Below are 19979 nucleotides of genomic sequence, written 5' to 3'. Positions count from 1 at the left end.
ATTTTGCATATGACTACGCTGTGTTTTTGTGTTCACAATTATTATTTTGACATTTATTACATTTTGCTCGGCCTTCAAACCGTTCAAACTTCTAAAATATTTGTTTTTTATCCATTTTTTAGTCATTTTATGGGTCTAAATAAATTATAGTAAAAATAGCAGGACTTCTTCCATACTTGTTCAGTTTATCCAATAACAACGAGCTAAAAGTTATTTTGCATAGAACCCGTACAAGCAATCTATATTCTCAACATTTAAGAGTAACAGAATAGTTCTCACTCATCAACTTATATCAAACTATTTTACTTATGTATGAGTTATCTAACCAAAACTAGATCTACATTTTGTACATCTCTATTATACTTGGCACAAGTGGCCGTACAATGGTGCTGCTAAATTTATGTTAATGTTTACAAAGCATTGCCTAATGTTGTAAATATAGTGTACGAAGCTAAAATTATGATACAAAAAATAAGTTATGTTGAAACCTTTTGTTGAGCTCGGTACCCATAGATACAATTTAAGGAAAATATCGCATTTCCTACTAGATTAATATTTACCAATCGATACACTATAGTGTATGCTAATAAGCCGTATGTGTCTATGTTAGCATATATAGATATAAATATATTTGGTAGAAAGTTCCAATGAATGAAGTAATAATGACATTGTTCCTCGTAGAAAAAGATAAAGTTGTACTTTGCCATCGCTCTGGCCTCCTTTTAAATTTACCGCTCGCTGGTATCCGATCACTATTCATACACTCTCGTACTAAATTCTTAAGATATTTCACAGGTATAATGCCCTTCTTTGAAGGTAAAATCTCTTGAAGCTGAAGAGATCTTTCCCTGACCTGCCCTAAGCAGTATATTTCACTTTCGTTAAAGTTAATCTTGAGGTTAAACACATACCTATTTGGACAAAACATAAGTTTAAATCTAGCTTGCTCTAGATCATCCGACGGAAGCAACATATCATCATCTTCGTACAACAAGATATATATAGTCATATCACATTATCACGCGAGGAGCTAAACCGGTGATCAAACCCCATCCACTGCTCTATTGATCATGATTGAAAAACATGTTAGCAGCTACTCCCTCCCGATCATGTTTAATTGATGCTATGTATGTGTAAGCAAGTAAGCTACTATTTGTGCACCACTTGCGTCGATCTTTTCCAAGATTGCAATAAGACAGTTGCCACGTAGTCATACACGATAGTTACATATATATAGCAAACAAATATTGATTGGGTATCCGAGTATGCTAGAAATAATTATATTCTCATGAGATTAATATTTTTTTTGTGGAAAGAACAAACAGTTGTCGTAGACACGCATGCAAGTCGGCGCTGGAGCAGTAGTCAACTGAGTAGTACCTTTTTTTTTTTGAGACCGAGTGAATAGTAGTAAAAATTAGCAGATCTGAGTGGATCCAGCCCAACAACAACGCCAACGCCGACGCCGACGCCGACGCTATGCACGCGCGCCGTAAAAATGATAAACAAGCACGTGCACATGGAACGCCCAGATGGCCAGTTCAGCACTCGTTGAATCTTCCATGGTCAACCCCCTCCAACTCTGCCCGGATATATACTCCTCTTCCTCAGACACACATGACACATGCCGCAATTCTTGTCTGACTACTACCTCCTCCATTCGATTGTACTAGAAGCTTCTGGAACAAAGCTCTCAAGTTCTCTTCTCTCGCCATGGGCAACGGCCTCTCCCCGTGCGTGAGCAAGCCGGCCACGGCCCCCGCGGCGGCGAGGCTGGTGTACTGGGGCGGGCGGACGCGGGTTCTGCTCGTCAACGACGACGAGGACGCCGACGGGTGCCCCACGGCGGGGGACGTGGCGGCCGAGCTGCTCCCGCCCGGCGGCCACGTCGTGTGCCCGTCCGACAGCTTCTTCGTCGGCCTGCCCATCCCGATCACGCCGCCTAGCGAGCGGCTCCTGCCGGGGCGTACCTACTTCGTGCTCCCCGCCGCGCGCTTCTCCCTCTCGTCCGACGGCAAGGTGCCGGTGCTCACCGCCGCCACGCTCGCCTCGCTGTCGGCCGCGCCGGGGAGCAAGCAGCGGGTGTCCCTCGCCGGCCCCGGCGAGTGCCCGTTCGAGTACGTCAAGGGCGGCGAGCACGGCGCCGCGCCGCTCATCAGGGTCCTCCCCGAGTTCATCGAGAAGGTGATCACCTGCGACGGTGCCAGTGATGGCGCTGTCCGGCGCGGGAAGTGCGGCGTCGTGGGCGTGGCGTCGGCCACGGAGCTGTGCAGCACGCCCGAGCTCAAGAGGCACTACGCGCAGCTCGTCGGGCCGAGGACCAGGACCTGGTCGCCCAGGCTGGAGACCATATCGGAGCGCGGCAAGAGGCGGATGTTCCTGTCGCCGGCCAGGCTGAACTAATTAATTCATGTAAATAGATGTTCATTCAGATTAACGGTAGGTAGAGCTAAGAGATCAATAAGTAGTTAGAAAGGATCAGCGATACATTCCAAACACAAATGTACAGAGATTTTCTGAAACTGAGATAATTGTTTATACAGTAATGTGGCAAGTATATTCTTCAGTACGAAACGTCTCAACTGTGGCCTGCTTTTCCTGTAGACGAACAAATTCATCTGTGCAATTCTTCAGTTCAAAATTAACAAACTCACTTCATCGGTAGTATGGAATACTATGAGAAATGCATGGCGCGTTCTCTCTGAGAGAAGTTGCAGCCTCTGCGCTGTTTGTTTTCCCTACTGGCTGTATCTCCGTTTGTTAATCTCTGAACTTGCTTTTTTTTAAGGGTAATCTCTGAACTTGTTTTTTTAGGGTAATCTCTGAACTTGCTGTATGTACGCTCATCTCTCCAACTGCACTGTCACCCCAGGAAGAAATTTTCTTCAGAGCAACGGTTGATTGTCACTCGGCCCGGGATCCATTGGGCTGTCCTCCAAAAACTGGGCGGCACGGGCCGGCCACACTGAGTGTTCATAGTCAGTGCGAATTTCAAACGGGTCCGAGTTGAGCCGCTTTGGGGGCTCCTATAAGCCACACAGTTAAGGATGGCAATTTACCCATACACTGCCCGCTAAGTCACGGGGAGGGCACGGGTATAGCCTCGTACCCACGGGTATACTCATACCCTGTCCGTTTATTGTTAAAGTTTTACGTGACATGTCTACTTCTGTTGACTTATGAGTTAGAATATGAGAATGTGATATTTATATTATGTTAATTGTTATGTATTCAACTACTTGTTATTGAGTTAAGATAATTAATTTTTTCAATCGAATATGTTATCAATAAATGTAAAATTGTGATTGACTTGTGTACAGTTTAACCTACCCATCGGGTACCAATAGGTACGGGTACCCCGCCGGGTATTGGTATGGGTAATGTTTTATACCCATGGGTACGGGTATGGGTAGTACCCATTGACTACACGGGCATGGGTATGGTATTGCTCTACCCTGCCCATTGTCATCCTTACACACAGTGTGGTACCGATCACGTGCGGCACACACTTGTTTCCATTCTACCGAGGCTGTTCTTTTGTCAGGTTTAATTGGTTTTTCAGCCTGGTTTTAATGGTTTTATGTTGGGTTTTTCAGTTTCGAAAAGTGTCCCAACATTTTTAAAATTTTGAACAAAGTCGAAATTCGTTTTGTTATAAAATCTAAACTTTTTTTAGAATTTTTAAAATATGATTTTTTTCAAAACAAATCAGAATTTTAACAATATGAAATTTGAATGTTTTTAAAATTTATATTTTTTCAAAAATCTGAATAATTTTTGCATCTTAACAAATTTCATTATTTGAATTTTTTAATTCGGATTTTTCAAAAATCTAAACACCTTGAAAAGCTGAATGTTTATAAAAAATAAATAGAACAATAAAAAATGAAAAACGAAAAAAGAAATGAAAAAGAAGCAAAAAAAGAAACAAAAATGAAGCAAAAAAAAGCGCTACCTAGGCAAGCCCACACCCCGTGGCGCATGTCAAATTTGCCAGCCGCTCTAACTTGATGTTGACCTAGGAGTGGATGAGTTGTTTTTTTTTAAAAAAAGAAGAGATCCCTACCAGTTGGTAGAGCAACCATACCAGTATCCGTCGTCTCTGATTTTACCTGTCATTCATACCTATACCTAGTTTTTTCATATATGTCACCTGCCAGGGTAAATGGGTACTCGTAAGTAAAAATACCCGCGTTTAGAACACATCAAATTGCCCAGAAATAGTCGTAAATAAGAACATGGTACCATAATTTATAAACAACACATTATAAAAACATCAGCACATAATTATAAATAAGAGCATGTTATAAAAAATAACACATGCTCATAAATAATGACACTTGCTCGTAAACAATAACACATTAGGATGTGATCATGTAATGATGATATGGACCGTGCAAATCACGTAATAGGAGGTGATGCGGTCTTAACTAGGGATCTAATCCTAACTAACCTAATAGAGATTGCAGAAGTGAGAAGTGTGAGATTCGGCTTAGCCACATGAATGCGTGATTATGGGAAAAAAATAAGTACGTTAGAAATATTACGGTGTCCCACTTGTTAAATTTTAGACGGGTAAATGTATACGTGAGTATGGGTGCTATGATCCCATAGCTCTACCCGCTCTATCTCATAGGTAGGATATTTTGACGTTTACTTACCCATGAATTTTTTTTGTTCCATAACCCTACACCTAATGGGTTCTTACGCGGCAAGTACGCGGGTAAATGGTAGCCATTGCCATCCCTAAGTGGATGAGTTTGTCATAGTCGAATGTGGTGACAGCCTGTTTCCTAGAAGGGAGTAGGAGAAGCCACAACTTTGCACTTCGAGAGGAGATTGCAACCCGGTGGCAGCATGGACAGGCGCAAGATTTTGACTGTGGGTATTCATATTTAAAAAATCCAACATATGAAGCTTCACAAAATTATTACATAAGGAACTTAAAATGTTCAGAAATTTCTTATGATAAGGGTGGCATGTTGATCTATAAAGAAATTGCAAAATAATATATAAAAAACTATAGACTAACTTTATGGTTCTCCGTATAAGCTTGATAGGATGGCAACATCAATAAAATTAACCATATTATTCACCAATTAATTAATAATAACTATAAAAAATGTAAAACATACTGATGTTCAGCTTGGAGATGGCAACAAATCGCCGTCCATGCTCGCATCATGCACTCCTGCATGGGTGTAGTCCTCTTGCAGGTGGCCAACAATGAGGTTGCCAAGGTGCATGCTTTGTAAAGAATCATGAGTTCCTACTATGTCGCTAGCTGGACACTTGGAGGAAGTGGGACTAGATGTATTTGTATCCGGTTCAAATGGGCTAGGGGTCGTTGTATGAAAGGCAAAGAGATGGGCCAAATAGGCTTCATGCTATTGAACGCCACTCGTGCTGACAAATACAAACTGGATAATTATCGAATAACTAACTTACAAATATATACAATATATATCTATAAATTTTTTATTCAAAAAGTAATGGGTATTATCTGAGTACCCATTAATTGAACTAGCCCATCCCTGGACGACAGAACTTCGTGTCCTCGTTACTCATACATGAGGGGAGATCTTCAAATATCCATGGTGCGTTAGCTCTAGATAGTGGCCGTCAAATATGGCCTTTAATTCCCACTAAACTAGCTATTATAACTATGTTAGTCCATATATGAAAAAGAAGTGTCAACAAATGGACAAAGGAGAACAAAGGGCCCATGTGATCACCATAGCCACGAGAGTTTCGCTTTCTCACATGTGTTTCTGCTAGTTAACCTTTGTCTCGGATAGCTACTCAACGACCAATAGGTGGCGGAACAACGGATCGAAATTGGGGTGCAACAAACTTTTCAATTTATGTGTTCATGGTGATGGCACTTCAAAGGTGGATGCAACATATCATGCGAAGAGAAGTCACACTCTATCCTCGTAATGGTCCTATTTGTGGCTGATATCGAACACTTCAGAAGAATTTCTAAAATATCTCTGGCTGTTTTCTGAAGTTCCTGGCCGTTTCTTTGGCGTCGGTGGAAAAGTAGGAGGCGGGCGCTTGGAAATAAGCTGCAAATTACACCTCTCTAGCGGCCGACGCTTGCTGCATGGAGTAACCAACCACTTAAGCACCCCAAGTAAGTGCCTAGCGCTGTACATGCCCTAGGAAGCTTTTCCACGAATTCTGCAGTTGCAGAATAATAAGAATTGACACTAAAAACACTAGATGTGTTCAGTTTCCATGAACGCCAGCCATCCTCATCATTTAAAATGATAGAACGAATTAATTATTGCCATTGTGTAAATCTTTCCACCACCAAGGCCCTTTTAAACTAAACGTGATGTAATCTTCTCTTGCATTGCAATCAAGAGAAGTGGAAAAAAAAGGCCCGGGGAAGGTAGTTGCAAAACGTTTTGGAGTATACCTGTTCTCTTACCAAAAGCAGGTTTTCTTTCATACCTAAACATGAACTTACAACAACAAAATTAGAAAGGGTTGTTGATCTCCATAAAGCCCTGCCTGAAGCAAGAGTCCCCATTCTTCTGAACAACTTGGTTGCCGGTGATTTTCTTTATGTATTCGTTTGTACATAGGGTTCGCCAGCAACACTTCTAATTGAAAAGATTCTATAATTACTTTGCAAGTAAAGTAATATTCACGATTTCTACATACACAATCCACAAGCCCCCTTGATCTTTTAGCAAATGAACTTATTCCTAGTTTAAGTGGTATTTTTGTTTATGTTTATCTGTACTCCAATGGAACTTTGACCTGATACATTCATATTTGTTTCTAATTTCCACACGAATCCATAAAAATGTAAATTATACATGGTTCCAAACCGATGTTTTGTGATTTGGACCGAAATGCCTGAATTTTTTGCGATACTAGACCCTCTTGAGATGGTTAAAAAAAGATAAGAACTGGTGAAACAAATTCATCTCAGTTTCAATTTTTGGCCAAACCCATGGCATTTACAAGCCCAGTGGTTTTCTCCTTGGTAAAAAAAAACAAAAAAATTTGCATCATGAATTCATTGCGTCCACGCTCGCCATCAATGTCCCAAGGGTGGATGATTGCCATGGACATGAAATGCTAGAGCACGCGGCGACTGATGTCTACGGGTGCTTCTATTCTTGTAGACAGTGTTGGGCCTCCAAGAGCAGAGGTTTGTAGAACAGCAGCAAGTTTCCCTTAAGTGGATCACCCAAGGTTTATCGAACTCAGGGGAGGAAGAGGTCAAAGATATCCCTCTCATGCAACCCTGCAACCACAAAGCAAGAAGTCTCTTGTGTCCCCAACACACCTAATAGGTGCACTAGTTCGGCGAAGAGATAGTGAAATACATGTGGTATGAATATATATGAGCAGTAGTGACGGCACCAGAAAATAGCTTGCTGGCGTGTAGTTGATGGTGATAATATGGTAGCAGTAGTAACGCAGTAAAACAGTAAACAAGCAGCGATAGCAGTATTTAGGAACAAGGCCTAGGATTAGACTTTCACTAGTGGACTCTCTCAACTTTGATCACATAACGTAATAGATAAATGCATACTCTACACTCTCTTGTTGGATGATGAACACATTGCGTAGGATTACACGAACCCTCAATGCCGGAGTTAACAAGCTCCACAATTCAATGTTCATATTTAAATAACCTTAGAGTGCAAGAAAGATCAACACGACTAAACCAAGTACTAACACAGCATGCACACTGTCACCTTCACGCTATGTAGGAGGAATAGATCACATCAATACTATCATAGCAATAGTTAACATCATAATCTACAAGAGATCATGATCATAGAATACGCCAAGTACTAACACAGATGCACACACTGTCACCATTACACCGTGCAGGAGGAATAAAACTACTTTAATAACATTGCTAGAGTAGCACATAGATAAATTGTGATACAAAACACATTGCAATCATAAAGAGATATAAATAAGCACTTCACTACGCCATTCATAACAGTGAATAAGTATTCTCGTGAAATATAGCCTAAGAGACCCACACGGTGCACACACCGTCACCTTTACACACGTGGGACAAGGAGTCTCCGGAGATCACATAAGTAAAATTCACTTGACTAGCATAATGACATCTAGATTACAAGCATCATCATATGAATCTCAATCATGTAAGGCAGCTCATGAGATTATTGTATTGAAGCACATAAGATAGAGATGAACCACATAGCTACCGGTACAGCCCCGAGCCTCGATGGAGAACTACTCCCTCCTCATGGGAGACAGCAGCGTGATGAAGATGGCGGTGGAGATGGCAGCGGTGTCGATGGAGAAGCCTTCCGGGGGCACTTCCGCGCCCCGGCAGCGTGCCGGAACAGAGACTTCTGTCCCCCAGATCTTGGCTTCGCGATGGCGGCGGCTCTGGAAGGTTTTCCGTATCGTGGTTCTTCGCATCAGGGGTTTCGCGACGGAGGCTTTAAATAGGCGGAAGGGCAGCCTCGGAGGGGGCCTGGGGCCACCAAACCATAGGGCGGCACGGCCCCCCCTCTGGCCGCGCCAGGGTGTGGTGTGGGGCCCCCAGGACTTCCCTCTGGCGGCTCTCGGGTGTTCTGGATGGTTCCGGGAAAAAATAGGAACCTGGGTCTTGATTTCGTCCGATTCCGAGAATATTTCGTTACTAGGATTTCTGGAACCAAAAACAGCAGAAAACGAGAACCGGCCCTTCGGCATCTCGTCAATAGGTTAGTTCCGGAAAACGCATAAATATGACATATAATGTGCATAAAACATGTAGATATCATCAATAATGTGGCATGGAACATAAGAAATTATCGATACGTCGGAGACGTATCAGCATCCCCAAGCTTAGTTCTCGCTCGTCCCGAGCAGTGTAAACGATAACAAAGATAATTTCTGGAGTGACATGCCATCATAACCTTGATCATATTGTAAACATATGTAATGAATGCAGCGATGAAAACAATGGTAATGACATGAGTAAACAACTGAATCATAAAGCAAAGACTTTTCATGAATAGTACTTCAAGACAAGCATCAATAAGTCTTGCATAGGAGTTAACTCATAAAGCAATAAATTCATAGTAAAGGCATTGAAGCAACACAAAGGAAGATTTGAAGTTTCAGCGGTTGCTTTCAACTTATAACATGTATATCTCATGGATATCGTCAATGTAAAGTAATATAACAAGTGCAATATGCAAGTATGTAGGAATCAATGCACAGTTCACACAAGTGTTTGCTTCTTGAGGTGGAGAGAAATAGGTGAACTGACTCAACATAAAAGTAAAAGAAAGGTCCTTCAATGAGGAAAGCATCGATTGCTATATTTGTGCTAGAGCTTTTATTTTGAAAACATGAAACAATTTTGTCAACGGTAGTAATAAAGCATATGAAATATGTAAATTATATCTTACAAGTTGCAAGCCTCATGCATAGTATACTAATAGTGCCCGCACCTTGTCCTAATTAGCTTGGACTACCGGATCATTGGAATACACATGTTTTAACCAAGTGTCACAATGGGGTACCTCCATGCCGCTCGTACAAAGGTCTAAGGAGAAAGCTCGCATTTTGGATTTCTCGCTTTTGATTATTCTCAACTTAGACATCCATACCGGGACAACATGGACAACAGATAATGGACTCCTCTTTAATGCATAAGCATGTGGCAACAATTATTATTCTCATATGAGATTGAGGATATATGTCCAAAACTCGAAACTTCCACCATGAATCATGGCTTTAGTTAGCGGCCCAATGTTCTTCTCTAACAATATGCATGCTCCAACCATTAAGGTGGTAGATCTCTCTTACTTCGGACAAGACGGACATGCATAGCAACTCACATGATATTCAACAAAGATAGTTGATGGCGTCCCCAGAAACATGGTTATCGCACAACAAGCAACTTAATAAGAGATAAAGTGCATAAGTACATATTCAATACCACAATAGTTTTTAGGCTATTTTGTTCCATGAGCTATATATTGTAAAGGCGAATGATGGAATTTTAAAGGTAGCACTCAAGCGATTTACTTTGGAATGGCGGGGAAATACCATGTAGTAGGTAGGTATGGTGGACACAAATGGCATAGTGGTTGGCTCAAGTATTTTGGATGCATGAGAAGTATTCCCTCTCGATACAAGGTTTAGGCTAGCAAGGTTATTTGAAACAAACACAAGGATGAAGGGTGCAGCAAAACTCACATAAAAGTCATATTGTAAACATTATAAGACTCTACACCGTCTTCCTTGTTGTTCAAAACTCAATACTAGATATTATCTAGACTCTAGAGAAACCAAATATGCAAACCAAATTAGCAAGCTCTAAGTGTTTCTTCATTAATGGGTGCAAAGTATATGATGCAAGAGCTTAAACATGAGCACAACAATTGCCAAGTATCAAATTATCCAAGACATTTTAGAATTACTACATGTAGCATTTTCCAATTCCAACCATATAACAATTTAACGAAGAAGAAACTTCGCCATGTGATGTCTACGGGAGCTTCTATTCTTGTAGACAGTGTTGGGCCTCCAAGAGCAGAGGTTTGTAGAACAGCAGCAAGTTTCCCTTAAGTGGATCACCCAAGGTTTATCGAACTCAGGGAGGAAGAGGTCAAAGATATCCCTCTCATGCAACCCTGCAACCACAAAGCAAGAAGTCTCTTGTGTCCCCAACACACCTAATAGGTGCACTAGTTCGGCGAAGAGATAGTGAAATACAGGTGGTATGAATAAGTAGTAGCAACGGCACTAGAAAAGTGCTTTGCCCAGGACAGTAAACAAGCAGTAGTAACGCAGTAAAACAATGAAACAAGCAGCAATAGCAGTATTTAGGAACAAGGCCTAGGGATTAGACTTTCACTAGTGGACACTCTCAACTTTGATCACATAACAGAATAGATAAATGCATACTCTACACTCTTGTTGTTGGATGATGAACACATTGCGTAGGATTACACGAACCCTCAATGCCGGAGTTAACAAGCTCCACAATAATGCTCATATTTTAGTAACCTTTAGTGTAAGATAGATCAAAAGACTAAACCAAGTACTAACATAGCATGCACACTCGTCACCTTCATGCATATGTAGGAGGAATAGATCACATCAATATTATCATAGCAATAGTTAACTTCGCAATCTACAAGAGATCATGATCATAGCATAAACCAAGTACTAACACGGTGCACACACCGTCACCTTTGCACACGTGCAAGAGGAATAAAACTACTTTAATAACATTGCTAGAGTAGCACATAGATAAATTGTGATACAAACACATTGCAATCATAAAGAGATATAAATAAGCACCTCACTATGCCATTCAACAAGTGAATAAGTATTCCGTGAAATATAGCCTAAGAGACCCACACGGTGCACACACTCGTCACCTTTACACACGTGGGACAAGGAGTCTCCGGAGATCACATAGGTAAAACTCACTTGACTAGCATAATGACATCTAGATTACAAGCATCATCATATGAATCTCAATCATGTAAGGCAGCTCATGAGATTATTGTATTGAAGTACATAGGAGAGAGATGAACCACATAGCTACCGGTACAGCCCCGAGCCTCGATGGAGAACTACTCCCTCCTCATGGGAGCAGCAGCGGTGATGAAGATGGCGGTAGATGGCAGCGGTGTCGATGGAGAAGCCTTCCGGGGGCACTTCCCCGCTCCGGCAGGGTGCCGGAACGAGACTCCTGTCCCCCGCATCTTGGCTTCGCGATGGCGGCGGCTCCGGAAGGTTTTCCGTATCGTGGTTCTTCGCATCGTGGGTTTCGTGAAGGAGGCTTTATATAGGCGAAGAGGCGGCGCAGAGGGTCGAAGGGGTGGCCACACCATAGGCTGGCGCGGCCGGGGCCCGGGCCGCGCCACCCTATCATCCGGGGCCCACAGGGCCCCCTCCGGCGGCTCTCGGGTGTTCCGGATGCTTCCGGTGAAAATAGGAACCCGGGTCTTCGTTTCGTCCAATTCCGAGAATATTTCGTTACTAGGATTTCTGAAACCAAAAACAGCGTAAAACAGAACCGGCACTTCGGCATCTTGTTAATAGGTTAGTTCCGTAAAATGTACAAATATGACATAAAGTGTGCATAAAACATGTAGGTATCATCAATAATATGGCATAGAACATAAGAAATTATCGATACGTCGGAGACGTATCAAGCATCCCCAAGCTTAGTTCGCTCGTCCCGAGCAGGTAAAACGATAACAAAGATAATTTCTGAAGTGATATGCCATCATAACCTTGATCATACTATTTGTAAACATATGTAGTGGATGCAGCGATCAAAACAATGGTAATGACATGAGTAAACAAGTGAATCATAAAGCAAAGACTTTTCATGAATAGTACTTCAAGACAAGTATTAATAAGTCTTGCATAAGAGTTAACTCATAAAGCAATAAATCAAAGTAAAGGTATCGAAGCAACACAAAGGAAGATTAAGTTTCAGCGGTTGCTTTCAACTTGTAACATGTATATCTCATGGATAATTGTCAACATAGAGTAATATAACAAGTACAATATGCAAGTATGTAGGAATCAATGCACAGTTCACACAAGTGTTTGCTTCTTGAGGTGGAGAGAGATAGGTGAACTGACTCAACATAAAAGTAAAATAATAGTCCTTCAAAGAGGAAAGCATCGATTGCTATATTTGTGCTAGAGCTTTTATTTTGAAAACATAAAGAGAGCATAAAAGTAAAATTTTGAGAGGTGTTTGTTGTTGTCAACGAATGGTAGTGGGCACTCTAACTACCTCATCAACCAGACTTTCAAGAGCGGCTCCCATGAAGGACGTTATCTCTACCAAGCAAGGTAGATCATCCCTCTTCTCTTTTGTTTACACATGTACTTTAGTTTAGTTTTTCTTTATTTATGGATGACACTCCTCCCAACCTTTTGCTTACACAAGCCATGGCTAACCGAATCCTCGGGTGCCTTCCAACAATCACATACCATGAAGGAGTGTCTATTTGCAAAATTAAGTTGCTTACCGATGAATCGTAGCAAAACATGTGAAGAGAATTATTAATGCAAGTTAATTAATCGGGCTGGGAACCCCATTGCCAGCTCTTTTTGCAAAATTATTGGATAAGCGGATGTGCCACTAGTCCATTGTGAAAGTCCGTCAGAAGTAAATGACAAGATCGAAAGATAAAACACCACATACTTCCTCATGAGCTATAAAACATTGACACAAATCAGAGGTGATAAATTTTGAATTATTTAAAGGTAGCACTCAAGCAATTTACTTTGGAATGGCTGGAGAAATACCATGTAGTAGGTAGGTATGGTGGACACAAATGGCATAGTAGTTGGCTCAAGGATTTTGGATGCATGAGAAGTATTCCCTCTCGATACAAGGCTTAGGCTAGCAAGGTTATTTGAAACAAACACAAGGATGAACGGTACAGCTAAACTCACATAAAAGACATATGGTAAACATTATAAGACTCCATACCGTCTTCCTTGTTGTTCAAAACTCAATACTAGATGTTATCTAGACTCTAGAGAAACCAAATATGCAAACCAAATTAGCAAGCTCTAAGTATTTCTTCATTAATGGGTGCAAAGTATATGATGCAAGAGCTTAAACATGAGCACAACAATTGCCAAGTATCAAATTATCCAGGACATTATAGCAATTTACTACATGTATCATTTTCCAATTCCAACCATATAACAATTTAACGAAGATGAAACTTCGCCATGAATACTATGAGTAGAGCCTAAGGACATATTTGTCCATATGCTACAGCGGAGCGTGTCTCTCTCCCACAAAGTGAATGCTAGGATCCATTTTATTCAAACAAAACAAAAAACAAAAACAAACCGACGCTCCAAGCAAAGTGCATAAGATGTGACGGAATAAAAATATAGTTTCAGGGGAGGAACCCGATAATGTTGTCGATGAAGAAGGGGATGCCTTGGGCATCCCCAAGCTTAGACGCTTGAGTCTTCTTGATATATGCAGGGGTGAACCACCGGGGCATCCCCAAGCTTAGAGCTTTCACTCTCCTTGATCATAGTATATCATCCTCCTCTCTTGACCCTTGAAAACTTCCTCCACACCAAACTCGAAACAACTCATTAGAGCGTTAGTGCATAATAAAAATTTACATGTTCAGAGGTGACACAATCATTCTTAACACTTCTGGACATTGCATAAAGCTACCGGACATTAGTGGATCAAAGAAATTCATCCAACATAGCAAAAGAGGCAATGCGAAATAAAAGACAGAATCTGTCAAAACAGAACAGTCCGTAAAGATGGATTTTATTAGGCCACCAGACTTGCTCAAACGAAAATGCTCAAATTGAATGAAAGTTGCGTACATATCTGAGGATCATGCTCGTAAATTGTCTTAATTTTCTGAGTTACCTACAGAGAATTAGACCCAGATTCGTGACAGCAAAGAAATCTGTTTCTGCGCAGTAATCCAAATCTAGTATTCACTTTACTATCAAAGACTTTACTTGGCACAACAAAACACAAAACTAAGATAAGGAGAGGTTGCTACAGTAGTAAACAACTTCCAAGACACAAATATAAAACAAAGTACTGTAGCAAAATATCACATGGGTTATCTCCCAAGAAGTTCTTTCTTTATAGCCATTAAGATGGGCTCAGTTTTAATGATGCACTCTCAAGAAATAGTAGTTGAAGAAAAAGAGAGCATCAAGAGGCAAATTCAAAACACATTTAAGTCTAACATGCTTCCTATGCATAGGAATCTTGTAAATAAACAAGTTCATGAGGAGCAAAGTAACAAGCATAGGAAGATAAAACAAGTGTAGCATCAAAAATTTCAGCACATAGAGAGGTGTTTTAGTAACATGAAAATTTCTACAACCATATTTTCCTCTCTCATAATAACTTTCAGTAGCAACATGAGCAAACTCAACAATATAACTATCACATAAAGCATTCTTATCATGAGTCTCATGCATAAAATTATTACTCTCCACATAAGCATAATCAATTTTATTAGTAATAGCGGGAGCAAATTCAACAAAGTAGCTATCATTATTATTCTCATCAAGTGTAGGAGGCATAGTATAATCACAATAAAATTTACTCTCCATAGTAGGTTGTACCAAAAGACCACTATTATAATCATCATAAATAGAAGGCAAAGTATTATCAAAGAAAATTTTCTCCTCAATGCTTGGGGGACTAAAAAGATCATGAAAACCAGCTTCCCCAAGCTTAGAACTTTCTACATTATTATCAACAATGGTGTTCAAAGCGTTCATACTAATATTACTACCAAAGATGCAAATAAGATTCCATAGGTTTTTTAATTTTCGCATCAAACAATCCATGTTTTAAATCAGGAAATAGAATAAGAAGCTCACTCTTGTACATTATGCCAAACTAGTGTAAACAAGAAACAAAAAGATGCAATTGCAGGATCTAAAGGAAATAGCTTCGAGCACAAACACAATGGCGCCAGAAAAGTACTCGTTACTCGGAACCGGAGTATGAGTGCCTTTTTACCTTTCCTCCCCGAGCAACGGCGCCGTAAAAGTGCTTGATGTCTACGGGAGCTTCTATTCTTGTAGACAGTGTTGGGCCTCCAAGAGCAAGAGGTTTGTAGAACAGCGAAGCAAGTTTCCCTTAAGTGGATCACCCAAGGTTTATCGAACTCGGGAGGAAGAGGTCAAAGATATCCCTCTCATGCAACCCCGCAACCACAAAGCAAGAAGTCTCTCGTGTCCCCAACACACCTAATAGGTGCACTAGTTCGGCGAAGAGATAGTGAAATACAGTGTGGTATGAATAAGTAGTAGCAACGGCACTGGAAAAGTGCTTTGCCCAGGACAAGAAACAAGCAGTAGTAACGCAGCAGTAGTAACACAAGTAAAACAAGTAAACAAGCAGCAATAGCGTATTTAGGAACAAGGCCTAGGGATTAGACTTTCACTAGTGGACACTCTCAACTTTGATCACATAACAGAATAGATAAATGCATACTCTACACTCTTGTTGGATGATGAACACATTGCGTAGGATTACACGAACCCTCAATGCCGGAGTTAACAAGCTCCACAATAATGCTCATATTTTAGTAACCTTTAGTGTAAGATAGATCAAAAGACTAAACCAAGTACTAACATAGCATGCACACTGTCACCTTCATGCTTATGTAGGAGGAATAGATCACATCAATATTATCATAGCAATAGTTAACTTCGCAATCTACAAGAGATCATGATCATAGCATAAACCAAGTACTAACACGGTGCACACACTATCACCTTTGCACACGTGCAGGAGGAATAAAACTACTTTAATAACATTGCTAGAGTAGCACATAGATAAATTGTGATACAAACACATTGCAATCATAAAGAGATATAAATAAGCACCTCACTATGCCATTCAACAAGGTGAATAAGTATTCTGTGAAATATAGCCTAAGAGATCCACACGGTGCACACACTCGTCACCTTTACACACGTGGGACAAGGAGTCTCCTGGAGATCACATAGGTAAAACTCACTTGACTAGCATAATGACATCTAGATTACAAGCATCATCATATGAATCTCAATCATGTAAGGCAGCTCATGAGATTATTGTATTGAAGTACATAGGAGAGAGATGAACCACATAGCTACCGGTACAGCCCCGAGCCTCGATGGAGAACTACTCCTCCTCATGGGAGCAGCAGCGGTGATGAAGATGGCGGTGGAGATGGCAGCGGTGTCGATGGAGAAGCCTTCCGGGGCACTTCCCCGCTCCGGCAGGGTGCCGGAACAGAGACTCCCGTCCCCCGGATCTTGGCTTCGCGATGGCGGCGGCCCCGGAAGGTTTTCCGTATCGTGGTTCTTCGCATCGGGGGTTTCGCGACGGAGGCTTTATATAGGCGAAGAGGCGGCGCAGGAGGGTCGAAGGGGTGGCCACACCATAGGCCGGCGCGGCCAGGGCCCGGGCCGCGCCACCCTATCATCCGGGGCCCACGGGGCCCCTCCGGCGGCTCTCGGGTGTTCTGGATGCTTCCGGTGAAAATAGGAACCCGGGTCTTCGTTTCGTCCAATTCCGAGAATATTTCGTTACTAGGATTTCGAAACCAAAAACAGCAGAAAACGAGAACCGGCACTTCGGCATCTTGTTAATAGGTTAGTTCCAGAAAATGCACAAATATGACATAAAGTGTGCATAAAACATGTAGGTATCATCAATAATATGGCATAGAACATAAGAAATTATCGATACGTCGGAGACGTATCACCATGAATACTATGAGTAGAGCCTAAGGACATACTTGTCCATATGCTACAGCGGAGCGTGTCTCTCTCCCACAAAGTGAATGCTAGGATCCATTTTATTCAAACAAAACAAAAACAAAAACAAACCGACGCTCCAAGCAAAGTGCATAAGATGTGACGGAATAAAAATATAGTTTCAAGGGAGGAACCTGATAATGTTGTCGATGAAGAAGGGGATGCCTTGGGCATCCCCAAGCTTAGACGCTTGAGTCTTCTTAGAATATGCAGGGGTGAACCACCGGGGCATCCCCAAGCTTAGAGCTTTCACTCTCCTTGATCATATTGCATCATACTCCTCTCTTGATCCTTGAAAACTTCCTCCACACCAAACTCGAAACAACTCATTAGAGGGTTAGTGCACAATAAAAATTAACATGTTCAGAGGTGACACAATTATTCTTAACACTTCTGGACATTGCATAAGCTACTGGACATTAATGGATCAAAGAAATTCATCCAACATAGCAAAAGAGGCAATGCGAAATAAAAGGCAGAATCTGTCAAAACAGAACAGTCCGTAAAGATGGATTTTATTAGGGCACCAGACTTGCTCAAATGAAAAGGCCCAAATTGAATGAAAGTTGCGTACATATCTGAGGATCATGCACGTAAATTGGCTTAATTTTCTGAGCTACCTACAGGGAGGTAGACCCAGATTCGTGACAGCAAAGAAATCTGGAACTGCGCAGTAATCCAAATCTAGTACTTACTTTACTATCAAAGACTTTACTTGGCACAACAAAACATAAAACTAAGATAAGGAGAGGTTGCTACAGTAGTAAACAACTTCCAAGACTCAAATATAAAACAAAAATACTGTAGTAAAATAACACATGGGTTATCTCCCAAGAAGTTCTTTCTTTATAGCCGTTAAGATGGGCTCAGCAGTTTTAATGATGCACTCGCAAGAAATAGTATTTGAAGCAAAAGAGAGCATCAAGAGGCAAATTCAAAACAAATTTAAGTCTAACATGCTTCCTATGAAAAGGAATCTTGTAAATAAACAAGTTCATGAAGAGCAAAGTAACAAGCATAGGAAGATAGAACAAGTGTAGCTTCAAAAATTTCAGCACATAGAGAGGCATTTTAGTAACATGAAGATTTCTACAACCATATTTTCCTCTCTCATAATAACTTTCAGTAGCATCATGAGCAAACTCAACAATATAACTATCACATAAAGCATTCTTATCATGAGTCTCATGCATAAAATTATTACTCTCCACATAAGCATAGTTATTCTTATTAATTGTAGTAGGAGCAAATTCAACAAAGTAGCTATCATTATTATTCTCATCATCAAATATAGGAGGCATAGTATAATCACAACAAAATTTACTCTCCATAGTAGGTGGCACCAAAAGACCACTATCATTATAATCATCATAAATAGGAGGCAAAGTATCATCAAAGAAAATTTTCTCCTCAATGCTTGGGGGACTAAAAATATCATGAAAACCAGCTTCCCCAAGCTTAGAACTTTCTATATCATTATCAACAATGGTGTTCAAAGCATTCATACTAATATTACTACCAGCATGCAAATAAGATTCCATAGGTTTTTTAATTTTCGCATCAAACCATCCATGTCTTAAATCAGAAAATAGAATAAGAAGCTCATTGTTGTCCATTATGCCTAACTAGTGTAAACAAGAAACAAAAAGATGCAATTGCAGGATCAAAAGGAAATAGCTTCGAGTACTTACAACGGCAAAAATAGCTTAGTAGCCGAGATCCGGAGTGTGAGTACCTTTTACCTTTCCTCCCAAGCAACGGCGCCGTAAAAGTGCTTGATGTCTACGGGTGCTTCTATTCTTGTAGACAAGTGTTGGGCCTCCAAGAGCAGAGGTTTGTAGAACAGCAGCAAGTTTCCCTTAAGTGGATCACCCAAGGTTTATCGAACTCGGGGAGGAAGAGGTCAAAGATATCCCTCTCATGCAACCCCGCAACCACAAAGCAAGAAGTCTCTTGTGTCCCCAACACACCTAATAGGTGCACTAGTTCGGCGAAGAGACAATGAAATACAGGTGGTATGAATATATATGAGCAGTAGTAACGGCACCGTAAAATAGCTTGGCTGGCGTGTAGTTGATGGTGGTAATATGGTAGCAGTAGTAACGCAGTAAAACAGTAAACAAGCAGCGATAGCAGTATTTAGGAACAAGGCCTAGGGATTAGACTTTCACTAGTGGACTCTCTCAACTTTGATCACATAACAGAATAGATAAATGCATACTCTACACTCTCTTGTTGGATGATGAACACATTGCGTAGGATTACACGAACCCTCAATGCCGGAGTTAACAAGCTCCACAATTCAATGTTCATATTTAAATAACCTTAGAGTGCAAGAAAGATCAACACGACTAAACCAAGTACTAACACAAGCATGCACACTCGTCACCTTCACGCTATGTAGGAGGAATAGATCACATCAATACTATCATAGCAATAGTTAACTTCATAATCTACAAGAGATCATGATCATAGCATACGCCAAGTACTAACACGGATGCACACACTCGTCACCATTACACCGTGCAGGAGGAATAAAACTACTTTAATAACATTGCTAGAGTAGCACATAGATAAATTGTGATACAAAACACATTGCAATCATAAAGAGATATAAATAAGCACTTCACTACGCCATTCATAACAGTGAATAAGTATTCTGTGAAATATAGCCT

At 40.9% G+C, this 19979-nt stretch overlaps 1 protein-coding gene across 1 annotated transcript; it reads left to right on the top strand.

Annotated features, from left to right (window-relative positions):
- The first annotated feature begins 1657 nt into the window (after window positions 1-1657).
- Window positions 1658-2403, top strand: LOC124662310. Its single transcript, XM_047200160.1, has one exon. It carries the CDS (start codon window positions 1714-1716, stop codon window positions 2401-2403), a length of 690 nt encoding a protein of 229 aa, XP_047056116.1. The 5' UTR covers window positions 1658-1713.
- Window positions 2404-19979: the final 17576 nt, after the last annotated feature.

This window comes from Lolium rigidum, chromosome 6, assembly GCF_022539505.1.
Source record: "Lolium rigidum isolate FL_2022 chromosome 6, APGP_CSIRO_Lrig_0.1, whole genome shotgun sequence".
In the NCBI taxonomy this organism is placed as follows: Eukaryota; Viridiplantae; Streptophyta; class Magnoliopsida; order Poales; family Poaceae; genus Lolium; species Lolium rigidum.
This window is presented reverse-complemented; position numbering and strand designations above follow the sequence as displayed.

Bases quoted from the DNA above. Each gene is read 5' to 3' on its own strand.
- LOC124662310 (XM_047200160.1), top strand. From the start codon at position 1,714: ATGGGCAACGGCCTCTCCCCGTGCGTGAGCAAGCCGGCCACGGCCCCC.